We start from the raw sequence: 14,244 nt of genomic DNA, 5'->3' as shown, positions 1-14,244 counted from the left end.
AAAGTTCAAGAATTTTTGGATAATCTTAGAAGATTGGGAACTGAAATACTGAAAATACTGTAACTGAGAGACAAAAATTGAAGATAAATATTTTCATACCAACAGAGACAGGATTTCTACTTTAAAAAGCTGAAAGTATGAACATTTCCATTCAAAAAGGCTGCAGTGAACTTCTGCAGCTTTGCAATTTATATAACCAAAAGGTGGCAGTGTTCCATTTGGTTTCCTTAGGAACCACATTTTTACAGAGGTAAAATTTTCAGCTGTATTCTGCCCCCAGTTGATTTTTCTTAAAAAAATATTAAGCAATACTACTATCATCACATGTATCAAAAAATAACCTGATTGAAGACACATTATGTTTCACAGTGGGATCATTATAGATTTTGCTATATAGAATGGTTTGATCTGAAAGGCCAAAATAAAATGAAAGAGAGAGACAGAGACACAGACAGAGATTTAAAAAATCAACATAAGATGTTTCATATCTAAGGTATTTTGTTCTTAGACTATCTCTTTGGGGGTTCTACTCTGTCTTGAGTATTGATTGATTCATTTTATAATATTATGCCAGCAGTGATATATTTTCAGTCTAACTAGTTATTAAGAAAAATTTGGATTTTGTGTGCATAATGATGCATTTCCATCATTATGCTTTAAAGTTTTCTTTAAGAAGCAAATGACAAACATTTATAGAAATTGATGAGTAGATTGAAAATAGATGCAAATATATCCCTAAGTGATTAATATTATAATGGGCATAACAAATACAAATAGCTCAAAGAATTCAATTCCAAATTCTGTTCCAAAATCTTAAACGAAAGCTTACTTGAGGCAAAAATTCTCCTGTACAAGTAAATCCTGGCAAGAATCTACTTAACAGTCAATTATTATAAACAAAATCCAGGTTTCTTAATTAAAATACAAAATATTGGCTTACCCATTTACTCTGAAATAAGTTATGTCTTACAAAGACTGCAATTATGGTGGCGCCTTCTAATGCCATTGATGGTCAGAGTCTGTCAGTGTCTGTATAAAACCCTTTTACTTTTTTTTTTTCCTTCAGAACTTTGCAACAGTGCTCTGGATTGCTATTTCCTTAGCTAAAGCTTGGCGTCAACATTCTAAAGCAGAAGAAGTTTAGGGATTTTTGTTTTGAGTTTGGTCTGAATGCCCAAAGACTTTCATTTTTACTCTCATAAATGCAGGAAAAAGTAAACTCTTCCATTCATTATGATTATAATTTTGAACTCCAGAATTTTATTCATCTCCTTGTACTATATATAGAAGTTATAAAATGGCTACCTTTGGCAAACAATAGAAAATACAATCAATGTACTGCATATAGCATTTTGAATTTTAAATAAACTTTGAAGCAAAGGCTTTATGTATTTGCATGATAGCTATTTTTAGTTGGTGAACAAAAATAATATTTTATAATTGGTTTTATGAAAATGAATAAAAATACATCTACTTTTGAGTTATATGCAATAGTGGCAGGGTTTTTTTTTTTAATGACTCATTCATTAAAGTTCCTTTACTACATGGCCTATCTTAATTTCTGGTGCAGAACAGGTTAGGCTAGTTTCGTTTTCATCTTCCTTGTCTTCCAATTGAAAGAACCCAAATGACAGTCAAATCATCTGTGGTTGATCAAAGAGAGAAAGTAAAAGTCATGAAATAATTTTATACCTCAGACTCATATAATGATTACTTACTTCTATGTAGTATTTTTCAGGATTATGTAATTTGAAAAAGTAAAATAGTATCTCTTTAGTTCAAGGAAACTGTTGTTAAAAGTGCATCTTTCTAGGTTCAAAAGTTTATCTGGTGCACTTAATAAAACAGTGGTTAGTGTTGTTATAGGTTCTGTGGGCTAAGAAAATATTCTTTAAGAGTTAGGTGTTGTGACCTGTTGTTTAGCTCTAGGTTGATGCTTAGAAAAAAATTTTTTCAGGGGCTGGGGATATAGCTCAGTTGGTAGAGTGCTTGCCTTGCATGCATAAGACCCAGGGTTCAATCCCCAGCACTGCCAAAAAAAAAATTTTTAAATTAATTTTTTGTGATGACGGGAATTTCCAGGGCCTCATATATGCTACATATAGTATATAGTATTCTAGCACTGAGGTCTTTTAAAATTTTATTTTGTTACTTGGTCTTGCCAAGTTGCCTATGCTGGACCAAACTTGTGATCCTCCTGCCTCAGCCTCCTGAATACCTGAGACTTATAGGCATGAAGCACCATGACTGGCTTAGAAAATATTTTTAAATGAATATATGGATGTTTAGCATATTGGGCATCTATATTGGGCATGGGATATAATAGTGCATAGGAAGAAAGTTCTGTCCTCTAGGAAGTAGTGAAAACTAATGCTCTCTGACATTGACATTCATTACTTATTATGGGACAAGACCCATGCTAAGTAATGAATTTCTCTTTCTTTCCTTTTTCATTGGTTCTTTTTCCTTATATGTAACAGTAGAATTTATTTTGATTTGGCCAGGATTCATGATAAGCACACACTCTCCACAGAGCTACTACCCCCGCCCTCTTTTTAAACTTATTATCTTTTTATTAAACATCTTAAAATTTCTTTTATTACATGAGATGAATTATCTTCATGACTACATTTGATTGAAATATGATATCAAGATCATGATCAAATGCAGATTTTTGGATAGTTGTTTAACCTGTATTAAACTTTACGTAATGGAAACCATCATTATCCTCATTTTATAGACCAGGAAACTGAGGCAGAAAATAGTTACACAGCTATGAAATGTCAAACCAGGATTCAATTTCAGTCAGATTCCTGAGAACAGCTCTTAATCACCACGTTATCTTGCCTCTCCAAGTGTAGTAAGTCAGATTGATTCTTTTCCAAAATGTGCTGGTCAAGGATCTGTTTTGCATAACCGCAATCAGTTTCTTAAATGAATGACTTCACGGTAAAATTTGTTTGGAAAATGTTGCATACTATATTTCTCCATCACCCCCATCTTTGTTTATTCTAAATGCTCAGTAGCATGCTAAATGCTTTGAGTAATCTTTCTATAAAGGTATGGAAATTAAACAACTCTCAGCAGTTGTGTTCTGAATAATATGTTAGCAAATGTTGTCACAATAATTGCTTTGCATTAAATTAAAGAATATTTATATATGATGTCATTTAAGAATTGTAGCAATCTCCTAAAACATAAATTATAATATTCAATTTTTTAGATGAAGAAACTGAGGCAGAGATGTTATGTGAACTTTGTTCCATGTAACAAAATAGTAGCAAAACCAACATTTAAATCTATACTTTCATCTGAAGCCCCAAATGCTTTCCATCTTGTAGAACAGATGTCTCCATTGGTAAACACCATGTCCTTGCAAGCAATTACCTATATGCTAAAATTAAATGTAAATTTAAAGAATAAATGTGAATTTAAACATTTTTTCCCTTGTTCAGGAGTCGGAACAGTTAGCTAATCAAGCCTATTTTTCTTTTTTTAAAATTTTCTTTTTCTTTTTAACTTTTGCCATTGCACTGGGATACAACAATAAATAATATGAGATAAACTAATGACACAGTGAGGCAGTGAGGGAATATCACCAAGGAGAGAAATGCTTCAAGAGATTGTGAATAAAGATAACAGCATGAAATCCCAGGCTTTGTCTAACTTTTTCTGTCCTTAGACATAACAACCTTATTTTGGAGAATGATATTTCCATAGTAATTCTTAAGTATTTTTCTCTGCATTAAGTGATTAAACAGGAATAGAAACATTAGGTCTCTGTTTCTTAGTGTAGACCAACTAATAGTAAAACTTAATAAGAATTTCAATTTTACTGGGCTGTGACAATAAGTTATAAAACATTGATTTTAATGAAGCATTTTCTCATACTTTAACTTAATACCTTTGCCAATTCTATGGGAGATATTCCCCCCCATTTCATAGATGGAAAAACTTTGATTCTGTAAAGTGACTGTTTGCACTCCAGTCGCATGATTCCAAAGCAGCTTTTCCAAGGTCATTCAGACACTAAGTGGCAAAACTAAGATAAAAGTTTAGTTTCCTCTGTAAATCCCATGCAGTTTCCTTGCCAAATTCAATGTTCTTCAAATATCCCTTGTGTAATTCATGAAAGTGGAAAACAATGTAAGCAAAAGGATTGTAGAATTTTTTACAGTCTTTGAGTATATGTTAAGTGATAAGATAAAATGAATGCCTATTAGAATGCCTTTCAGATAGCATTTGATTAGTTGCAAATATAATAGTGTGCAGATTATAGGCCAATGAGTTTTAAGCTTGTACCCTGAAGTTGGGGGTTTTATCCTTCTAAGTGATTCTGATTCCACTGTATTGTGATGATTTATACTTCCTTTAGGTGGTGGTGGCGGGGAATCATGCTGGTACATTCTTGGGCTTACTTATAAAGCTAAGTACCCAGTGAAATCTGTATAATTAGAAAAGAAAAAACTCAAGAGTATTTGAACTTGCGCAGATTTTCATGGAAATAACTTTTGCCAATTAGAACCTTAGAGATGCGACCAGTTGTATTGACATTTGTTCCACTCTGACCACTGGATGTTATCAGACTGGTCTTGTCTAATGAGGCTTTCTCATTGATTTAAGAAATATATTTGAAAATACATGTAAATGAATAGTATATTTATATATACTATAATATATTTATAGTATATTTATATATCCCTGAATTAAATTAGAAATTGTAGACAATTTGGCTTAACTTTATTTTTATAAAACTGATTGGAAAATGATATACAATTGATAAAATATTAATTATATCTACAGATTTTTCTTTTCTAGAAAATGTGGTTAAACCTTAGACATTTAGAAGACATACCACGTAGTAGTATTAGCACCTACTATTAAGACAAATATATCTTACATCAGAATAAAAAAATTTGAAAATAAGAGGTTAGTGATTTTGACTCAGTGAGATTATACTTTATGGTAAATATGGATTGACATTAGCATATAATTTTAGTAGTGGTAAGTAATTAAGCTATTTTCTTGCATTTTTATTATGTGGCTGCATGTCATTAAAATTCAGACTTCTTATTATTTGCTTTGTTATTGTTGTTATTTGTCCAGAAATATTTAAACAATTGTGAATGTTTCAAAGGGATTTGTATATACTATGAGAATTCTGATCTTCTAGAGTTGTGTCAATAGACTACAAAATTTGCAATAATTTCCGCAGAAGCATCTTAAAACTAAAATACATTTATCATATGGGAAGAATATTATCTTATTGTAATTTTATATCACCACTGCCTTGTTAATGAACATGCAGCTGTAGAAAATACAACTCTTCAAGAAGGAAGAAGAAAGAACTAGAGATTGGTGGGGGAGGGTAAAATCCTTCTCTGTAGGAAAAGAGGAGTGGTGAAAGGTGAGAGATAAAGAAAACAGTAACACACTTGAAAGGGAGTTCTAGATAAGAAGACTAGGAAGGATAAGGCTTTAAAAACTGGAGACAGATAAGAGTTTATTGTGAAATGGAGGAACAAAAAGATATAAAGAGAATGAAATTTTTAGGAAGAGAGAATCAGTAGATTTTCAATGTTAAAAGTATCTGGGAAATAAAGATAGAAGATCCAGGGTAAGGGAAACTTCAAAAATAATCATGTATATGAGGAATGTGAGCGTGTGTGTGTGTGTGTGTGTGTGCGCGCGCGTGCGTGCATGTTCCTGGTGACACACCTCTAAAACCCAGAAAAATGGGAAAATTTTAGAACTGAACATACCCAATATGGGCATGAAAGTCACCTGTTGTGTGAGTTCAGACGACTGAAATTTTAAACTGAATTTTAAAGTTATATAGTGGAGGAGTGTTATGATTTTAATTCAAGAAAGAACAGCAAATGAGAGTAGAGAGAAATATGTAATAAGTAGATACCATTTTGAAAAATACATTATTACTCTGTGATATAGTAGCACTTCATGTATAACAACTTTCATTTTAAACTTGGTATTTACTTATGTGAGGTCCTGGGTTCAATCCCTGGTATTGGGAGAAGAGGAAGGAAGGAAGGAAGGAAGGGAGGGAGGGAGGGAGGGAGGGAGGGAGGGAGGGAGGGAGGGAGGGAGGGAGGAAAATTTAAGTTCTGTATTCAAATACAAACATTCAACGAATTCTTCTAGAAATAATTGATCTTTGGGAAGATCAAGGATTGTCTGTTTTATTTAATGTTATAGAAGGTATGAGAAAAGATAGTATTTATTGTATATATGGGTATAAAATGTTTTCTAGATGTAAGCATGGTGTATTTGTTTAAATAACCACTCATTACATACCATGGAATTTTATTGGCAATCAAGGAAATTGATTTTAATTTTAATTTGGAAATCTTTTATAATATTGAAACATAGTCTTATTTTATGCACAGTTGTTGCATGTTGCCAAAATTATTTCTTAGGAGTTCTCAAAATTGTCTACAAATTAATAGTATTACAAAATTCTGATGCTTGAGTCCCTTCCTTAGGGGTATGACCATAAATATTTCTTAAAATCTTCTCCTGTCCCTAATATGCAATTCTAATGTGAAATCTGGTTTTGAGGACATTTGCATTAGAGGGATATTATATACTTGCAGCTTATATATTAATAGTGATTATCCGTCTTCTCCATTGTTGGTCATATTTCCTCAGTATTAAGTATTAAGAAACAGAGTCATATCCTTTTAATGTTGCAGAATATTAATGGATCATGAGTAAATACACCTCTTTTTATTGCTAATGGACAATTTCTATCATGTATTTGGGACTAATTTGTTAGGCTCTAAATTTATTCTGCAGTTTCTGGAGAAGATTCTATGAAACATTGTCTGTTTCATGGGACAAAATATGCTAGTAGAACCCTTTGATTAAAATGTTACAAATAATAGTAAGCATGGGATCAAAACAATTTTGTGTCAGATAGTTTTAAATCTTCCTTTAAATTGTCTCATTTTGAACATATGATTAGTGACATAGATTTTATTTTCTACTGGTGATCACCTTGCTGCTGGGGAATTATGGAGTAAATTGGTAATTGTGCCTTGCACTGAACTATTGCATTTCTGTGGGTTTTTATTGTTCAGATGCTTGTAGTTAGAGTCAGCCATCTGCACAAGTGAAAAGTATGAAAAGTGTGGGTTTAAAAACTTGGGTACTCTACATGCCTTATTTGGGGCCTTTTCCCATGTGCCCTACCCCACCTCCCACACCAGAGTTTATTGTGTAGTTCATCTCTGTTCAGCTTTAGCATGTATGCTGTTAATTGCTAAAGTTTGTTAAAAAAATGTCTTCATTTTCGGGGCTTCTTGCATTATAATATGGGCTGTTAAAATGCCACCAAAATAAAACACAACACATAAAAAATCCATTGTAATTCAAGGAATGAGGTATTAACAGACAGGAACGTTGCTCATATGGGTCTGGGGTAACTTTAATTCAGTATAGGGTTTTCCCATAATAATAGACCAATAGATTTTGCAATTGATGATGTAACTTATTGTATAATGCTTTTCCTTCTGAGTCATGACAGTTGTCTCCTATTGATAGGAGCTTGTAATTGTATAACTATGGGATAAGACCTATGATAAGCAAGTTTTGTTTGTTTAGAAATTTTAATAGGTTGGGGAAACCTAGCAACTAAGAGATACAGCATTCCATCAACTTGTAAACTTAGTGAATCCATATAACTGTGCTTCTAGAGAGAACTGTTGTTAAAAAGATCCCTTGTAATATTGTTCATCTTTGTTAAAAAATCAGTTATTCAACAAACATTGAGCTCCCAATATATTTCACATTGATGTACAAAATAAGTTCAGCCCCTATTTTCATTCAGCTTGCATTCTAGCTAACATATGAAGGGAAAAAAGTATAAATATATTTTAATTAATAAATACATAATTCTATGCCCTTAATCAATTGAAAAGATAATTCTGTATGATTATAAAGCTGTAACAACATGAACCTTGTGAGTTTGTTGTCCTATCTGAAGTATGTAGTATGTAATATTTTCATCACAAGCATATGATAAATGTTTCTTGAATGAATAAATGAATTAATGAATAATCCCAAATGTTGGATTATTGTGAATTAATTTTTAAAATTACAAAGTGCTCTACAAATGAAGATATTGTTTCACAAATGACTACAGTATTGCTTACCGATCAGCCTACCTAATTATTTAAAATCTGTTGCTATGGATGATGGATGAAATATCTTGCCAAACAAACTGACCCAATGTTTTGGGGTGAGCTAATTGGGGTCTACTTGTTGGGTATAGTCACTAGACTGGTGGTCCTCTCATAGTGTTGAATTTTTAATGATTGAATATTGCTTTATTCTCTATAAGTAATTATTAGAACACCTACTCATAAAGTAATATAAAAAATCTTAAAAACACATAATAATTCAAAGCATTTTGAAAAGTCATCTGCTCACTTAAAACTACTCAGTAATGCCACCATTCATTAAAAATAATACCAAACATTCCAAAGTTTTGGTGAGTATTTTTACTATTCATTTCCAGGTTTTCTTTAACAGCTAGTAATCAAATGGAGGAGAAGCAAATCTAAGTCAGATGGTGGTGTTGTAGCTCTGCTCTGCCTTCCTTTGGACCACTGCAGTATACACCATCTTCTGTTTATATGTTTGGCTTAAAAAGAGAGTGAACTGAAGGCAATTTGATATCACAGATGCTGCTCTGTTATGCCCGTGCAGCTGCATTCACCAGCGTGATTCCAGAAGGGGCTACCTTCCCTGCTCTCTCCATTGCTACCAGCCTCTTCAACCTCCTGAGCAGCTTCAACTCCACCTTTTTGCCTTACCCACTCAATGTAACTCAAGATAGCTAGCTTCTGCTTAAAAATTTTATGATCATATTATAATGGTTTTGTATTATTTTCCAAATTTGAGAGATACTTTAGGAATTTAAATACCATTTACATTGGGTATCTCTAGAATTTGGTGTAGTCTTATTTTCTGAAGGGAGATTTTGTTTCAAGGAGAAAACAACACACCAGCAAACAACAACAAACTAGAAGTGAAATTGGAAGAACCTTCTAGAACAAAACAGGCTAGTAATCAACTCAAATTCCTGTTGAGCTAGTGTCTTTTGAAAAAGCTAGAAAAAAAATGAAATTTGTCAATTGGACATGGTTGATTTCTATATCCATGGAATAAATGTGTCTAATTTTAATGAGAAAAAGAAACCTGAACAGAAAGAATGAGTTGAGAATACTTCCTATGTGGATTCCATTGTCTCTGCTTCTTGCCAGAAGGTCATTATGTTAGTATAGACCCAGGCAAAAACTAAATTGTGAGGGGTGGATTTTTACTAAGGTTTCTCTTCCTGAAGTGTACTTTCTTTAAGAACAAGTCTTGTGATGACCTGGGTTGTCTTCAGTCTTCACCTTTCTTCTCCTGCATATGATTATTCAATAGGTTTAACTCCTTGTCTAATATCAAAATACATGCTTTGAAATTTGGAATGTTTATACTTGGCAATGACAAAATATTTTATCTTTCAATTTGCTTTCTTATACTAAGATACAAATCCTACCTAGAAATTCAAATGATATGGTTAAAGGCATTTACTTTTCATAAAAAACAAATCAAACATTTTGTTTAGGCACTAGCATTTCCCCTTTATTCCTGGAAGGTTTTGTCTTTATTTTCTTTTCCTCATTGCACATGTTGATCTTTTTGGAAAAAAATGAATGTTTGCCAAATCTAATCTTAAGTTAGAAGGGAAGGTAGGGGGAGGGTGAACACTAAAACTTGTGACCAAGAATAGTAGCAACTGATTTCCGAAAAACGAAGGCTATGTGCCTGGGTAAGTGATTAAGTTATAATTATGCCAATTGATATCATAAATCATACTTCGGGAAAATGAGTTTTTGAGACTTGTGACACCTAATCTCATTTTTATTTTTTACATGTATTTTAGGGAAAACCACCACATATGGAAGATAATAAGAATGATTTCTTTCTCTAGTGTGGTGCATTTTAACTTTATAACTCCATGCTTAGCCCTAGAAAAATGAAGCAAATTGATAACATTGATAATTTATTTTAAAACACAGAAGAAAAAAGTGTAACTTACTATATGTGGGATATGTATTATAAATACAGAGAAATATTTTACTTTTAAAGTAGCTTATCTGAATCTCTGTTGAAGACAAGAAATTATTAGTTTGATTTGCAGATTAAATAAACTATTTCAAGGATTTAAGTAGTTCAAACCATTTTTTTATTGTTGTTGAAATAGTATTTCTTCACTTACTTCCAATCTATACTTCTAGTATTCTTTGCCATCGCTGCTACTGTGGCATCCTGCATGACTATTAATAAAAAAAAAGTTTCAGCAAGGCACATACCACACAACATCATTGAGTTTTAGTGTCATGAGTTTGTATAAGACAAATGATGCACACAATAAGATTCTGCAAGCCCTTTCAGCATCTTGCATTTACCAATAATCTGAAAACTTGTGAGAAATATGACTTTTCTTTATGCACTCAGAGGAAATATGTAAAAAGAAATTAAACAAGAAACCAGGCGCCTCTAGGTAAAGGAAAAACATTAAAATTTCATAACAGTTCTAGAATTTGCTCAATAAATTTATGTTGGTATCAGAATGCTATTCAAGACAATGAAAGTACTGTGAGTCCTAAGGTTAAGTGAGTGCTTGTGAGGAAAATTATAGCTGCACAAAAATATTGTAGACTTCCAAATTTTAAAAGCATTAAACATTAAGGATAAACACGTACTTTGCTCATTTCCTTGGATTAAGTATGGTATTTTAGAAAGGTGTACACTTTCCCCATTTTACCCATCAAATTTTAGAAACTCAAATTTCAATCTACATGTAGTCATGAAGAATATTAAATCCCAGCCAACTTGTATTTATTTGCATGGGTTAAAATAAATTAAAGTTCTGAGAAATATTTATGGGAAATATCTAGTTTGTAAGACTGTCTACATTTCAACTGAAACAAGTTAAGAACCATGATACAACATCTTAGGATATATGTGTTTCAACTGTACTGATTCAATAAGAGAAATATGACTATACTTTTCTATTTAAAAATTTGATATGTAAAGACACTTATTAGAGCTGTGTTATCTACTGAAGTAGTGTAACAACTATTTTGTGAGATATATTTACAAATGATTAAATTTCTACTGTGGCATTTAAAAAAGTCTAGCTATCATTTAGAAACAACTAATTAACCCCAATTTTCAACCTGTTCTTTTACTTTTTTTAAGAAGAATACATCAATGATTTTTGAAAAGCTAGAAATAATCTCATATAGAACTGAGAAATATCATGTTAAATTAGCTACAACCAGAGACTTAATGTAGAAGTGTATTAAATGTGTGCCCTTAAAAGACAGAGAGTTCTAAAGGAGTGCTATATAAAGTGGGTGGCAAAGTTTTTAGGAACTTCGCTACTTGAAAAACCAGCTTTTATTCCCCCTGGAACTCGTATGTCCCATACATCACTGTTCTATGTTAGATGTGTGGTTATAAAATTGTGAAAATGGAGGCTTTTCTGGTAGCAAAAGGGTTAAGTTCTTTTTGCTTTACCAGTTTCAAATTACAATGAGAAGCCTCTTCTTTCCCAGCAGGGTTGTGCTTACACTACTCTTTAGATCTCTCTGGAAGAGGGCTGGTATATTTGTGCCTGCTGGAGGTGGAATTAACAGTAAGAAGGAGAAAGGGATTGAATGGACTTACAGGAAGGATTTCAAGTAAATTCAGGGAAACACATTTACTTGAATAGTACAACCTTGAGTCTTATTTTACACTAAGACGATACAAAAGATGTTAAAGTTATCACCAAGCTGCCGGACAAATATATATTCCAACACCAAGGTGCAGATCAGCATAGATCTGTGATTCAGAAATCAGGATTTGTCTTGGAAAGAGCTCAAGGGTTGAGAAGAACTCCAGAACAAGTGAAGATAACTTGGGAACTACAGTTTATCAGAAGATCAGCTTCCGTTAATTCAAATACCAAAGGCCTGATTATCATAAATTCATATAGGAATGCATAGGTCATCTGATCACATAATATTGGCCGTCTTCTGCTCCATCAATGCAGCAAAAACTCTTAGCAACTGTGGATAACTGTAAATCTGAGTTTCAGCTTTCCTAGAAATAACTACTCTTGACACATTCCAAAATATTCAAAATAGGACAGGAAAATCAGTGAGGATGTCGTGTTCAGAAATGTCACTGTCATGAAGATAGGTAAATTTGTTTTTACAGCTACTGGGAAAGTGTACCTCCTAGCAACTTAGATTTCTTTTTAAGAACAAGGACAAGAAGGACTAAAAATATCAACTTTTGCTTCTGGACAAAAATGCATCTGACTGTATTTTTACTTAGGGGTGTTGTGGGTTTCCTCTGGAGCTGCTGGGTTCTAGTGGGTTATGCAAAAGGAGGTTTGGGAGACAATCATGTTCATTCCAGTTTTATTTATAGAAGACTACGGAACCATGAAAGACGGGAAATACAGAGGGAAATTCTCTCTATCTTGGGTTTGCCTCACAGACCCAGACCCTTTTCACCTGGAAAACAAGCATCCTCTGCGCCTCTCTTTATGCTGGACCTGTACAATGCCATGACCAATGAAGAAAATCCTGAAGAGTCAGAATACTCGGTGAGGGCATCCCTGGCAGGAGAAACCAGAGGGGCACGAAAAGGATACCCAGCTTCTCCCAATGGATATCCTCGTCGCATACAGTTATCTCGAACAGCTCCTCTGACCACCCAGAGCCCCCCTCTAGCCAGCCTACATGACACCAACTTTCTGAACGATGCCGACATGGTCATGAGCTTTGTCAACTTAGGTATGTTGTTCATTTATTTTTTAATCTGTGTTATTACAGAGTGGAAGTTTTCCTAATGGTAAAGTAGCTGCTTGGTAGGTGGCCGTGTTTATACAAAGTCATTTTCTATAACTCTTCTCTCTAGCTTCTGTTTCCTTTCTTTCACTGATAAAAGGTAAGATTTTCCTTTAGGCAACAAAGTCATGTCTATATCTATATATTTAATGTGAAATGCTAGAATTAAAGTTATAGTTTGGGTAGATTTGGGTCTCTTCAGAGCTTGTTAAAATTTCAATCTTGCTTAAATATATGAAGAAAAAGGCCATAGTCTAAAAAAGGGAAATTTATGAGGATAAATGCTTTAGGCAAAAAAGAAAAAGAAACAAGCACATATGGGAAAGTAAAAGTAACATCCTGAACCATTTTTTTTTGTTGTTGTTGGAAATTTAAAGAACGTATACTTTCATGTACTACTTAAAAACTCTCATATAGGTGAAGCAATTACTATAAAATATTGATAGGAAATTTACCAAGATCAAATAATACTGTTAAATATTACTATCAAAGAATCTGGGATGCAATTCTGAAATTCTATGAAAACTATTTTAGAAAAGAAGCCTCAACATAACATTTTTTTTAACTATAATGATGAAAATATATCATACCTACTTGATTTTTTCCACAGGCAAGAGACATGTGAATCATGCTTTGATAATCTTTACCTATACATAATTTTTCTTTTATTTGAGGTAAAATATTTAATTGAGGATTTCTGTAAGTAGCAATAATATTTGTGAATAATTTTTTAAAATTATGTTTTATTCAATGCTGGAAATTTAGGGTAGTTTTTAAATGTCGACAATATCAAATAGTAAATTGGTGCCCTAAATTCTCTCTGACAATAATAGTAAAGAGTTTATCAGTTCAAAAAACTTTTACAAGGGATGTTGTTCTTTTAAATATTTCTGTAAAAACTAAAGGTTAATATACTATCCTTAAATATTCAAAGGAAAATAACATTGAATGTTTAATTTTTGAAGACTAAAAATTTTACCAACAAATTTAATCAACTGGAAAAAGCTGAGAACTTTATAATGCAAGAACTTTTAAAACACTATTTTAAAAATTAAAATCTGCTTTGACTTAAAATCGACATGTTTTATTACACATTTAATTAAAAACTTCCTCATATCTCAAAGCAAATATTCTTTGAAAAGTCAGATAGCAGCAAATCTTAATGACACATGGATGCTTTTATAATATATGTTGCTTAATCTGCTCTGCTTATTTGCTTTTAGCAATGACTCCTAGCATGAAGGATAAGGTGCTTAATAAATCATATGTCTTATGTTGGAGACAAAGCTCTCATTATTAAGTTTTAGTAAGTCATCATTTGTGG

At 32.5% G+C, this 14,244-nt stretch overlaps 1 protein-coding gene across 1 annotated transcript in view; it reads left to right on the top strand.

The window, feature by feature from the left end:
* Positions 1 to 11,666: 11,666 nt before the first annotated feature.
* Positions 11,667 to 14,244, top strand: part of BMP5 (bone morphogenetic protein 5) — a 119,700-nt gene continuing 117,122 nt past the window's right edge. Inside the window, exon 1 of the mRNA XM_081293803.1 lies at positions 11,667 to 12,866. Within this exon, the coding sequence (XP_081149929.1) occupies positions 12,377 to 12,866 (490 nt within the window). The 5' untranslated portion in view covers positions 11,667 to 12,376. The remainder of the gene's footprint in view (positions 12,867 to 14,244) is intronic.

This window comes from Spermophilus citellus, assembly GCF_964194105.1.
Source record: "Spermophilus citellus genome assembly, chromosome: 5".
In the NCBI taxonomy this organism is placed as follows: Eukaryota; Metazoa; Chordata; class Mammalia; order Rodentia; family Sciuridae; genus Spermophilus; species Spermophilus citellus.
Note: the sequence above shows the minus strand (reverse complement) of the source record. Positions and strands in the feature narration are given on the sequence as shown.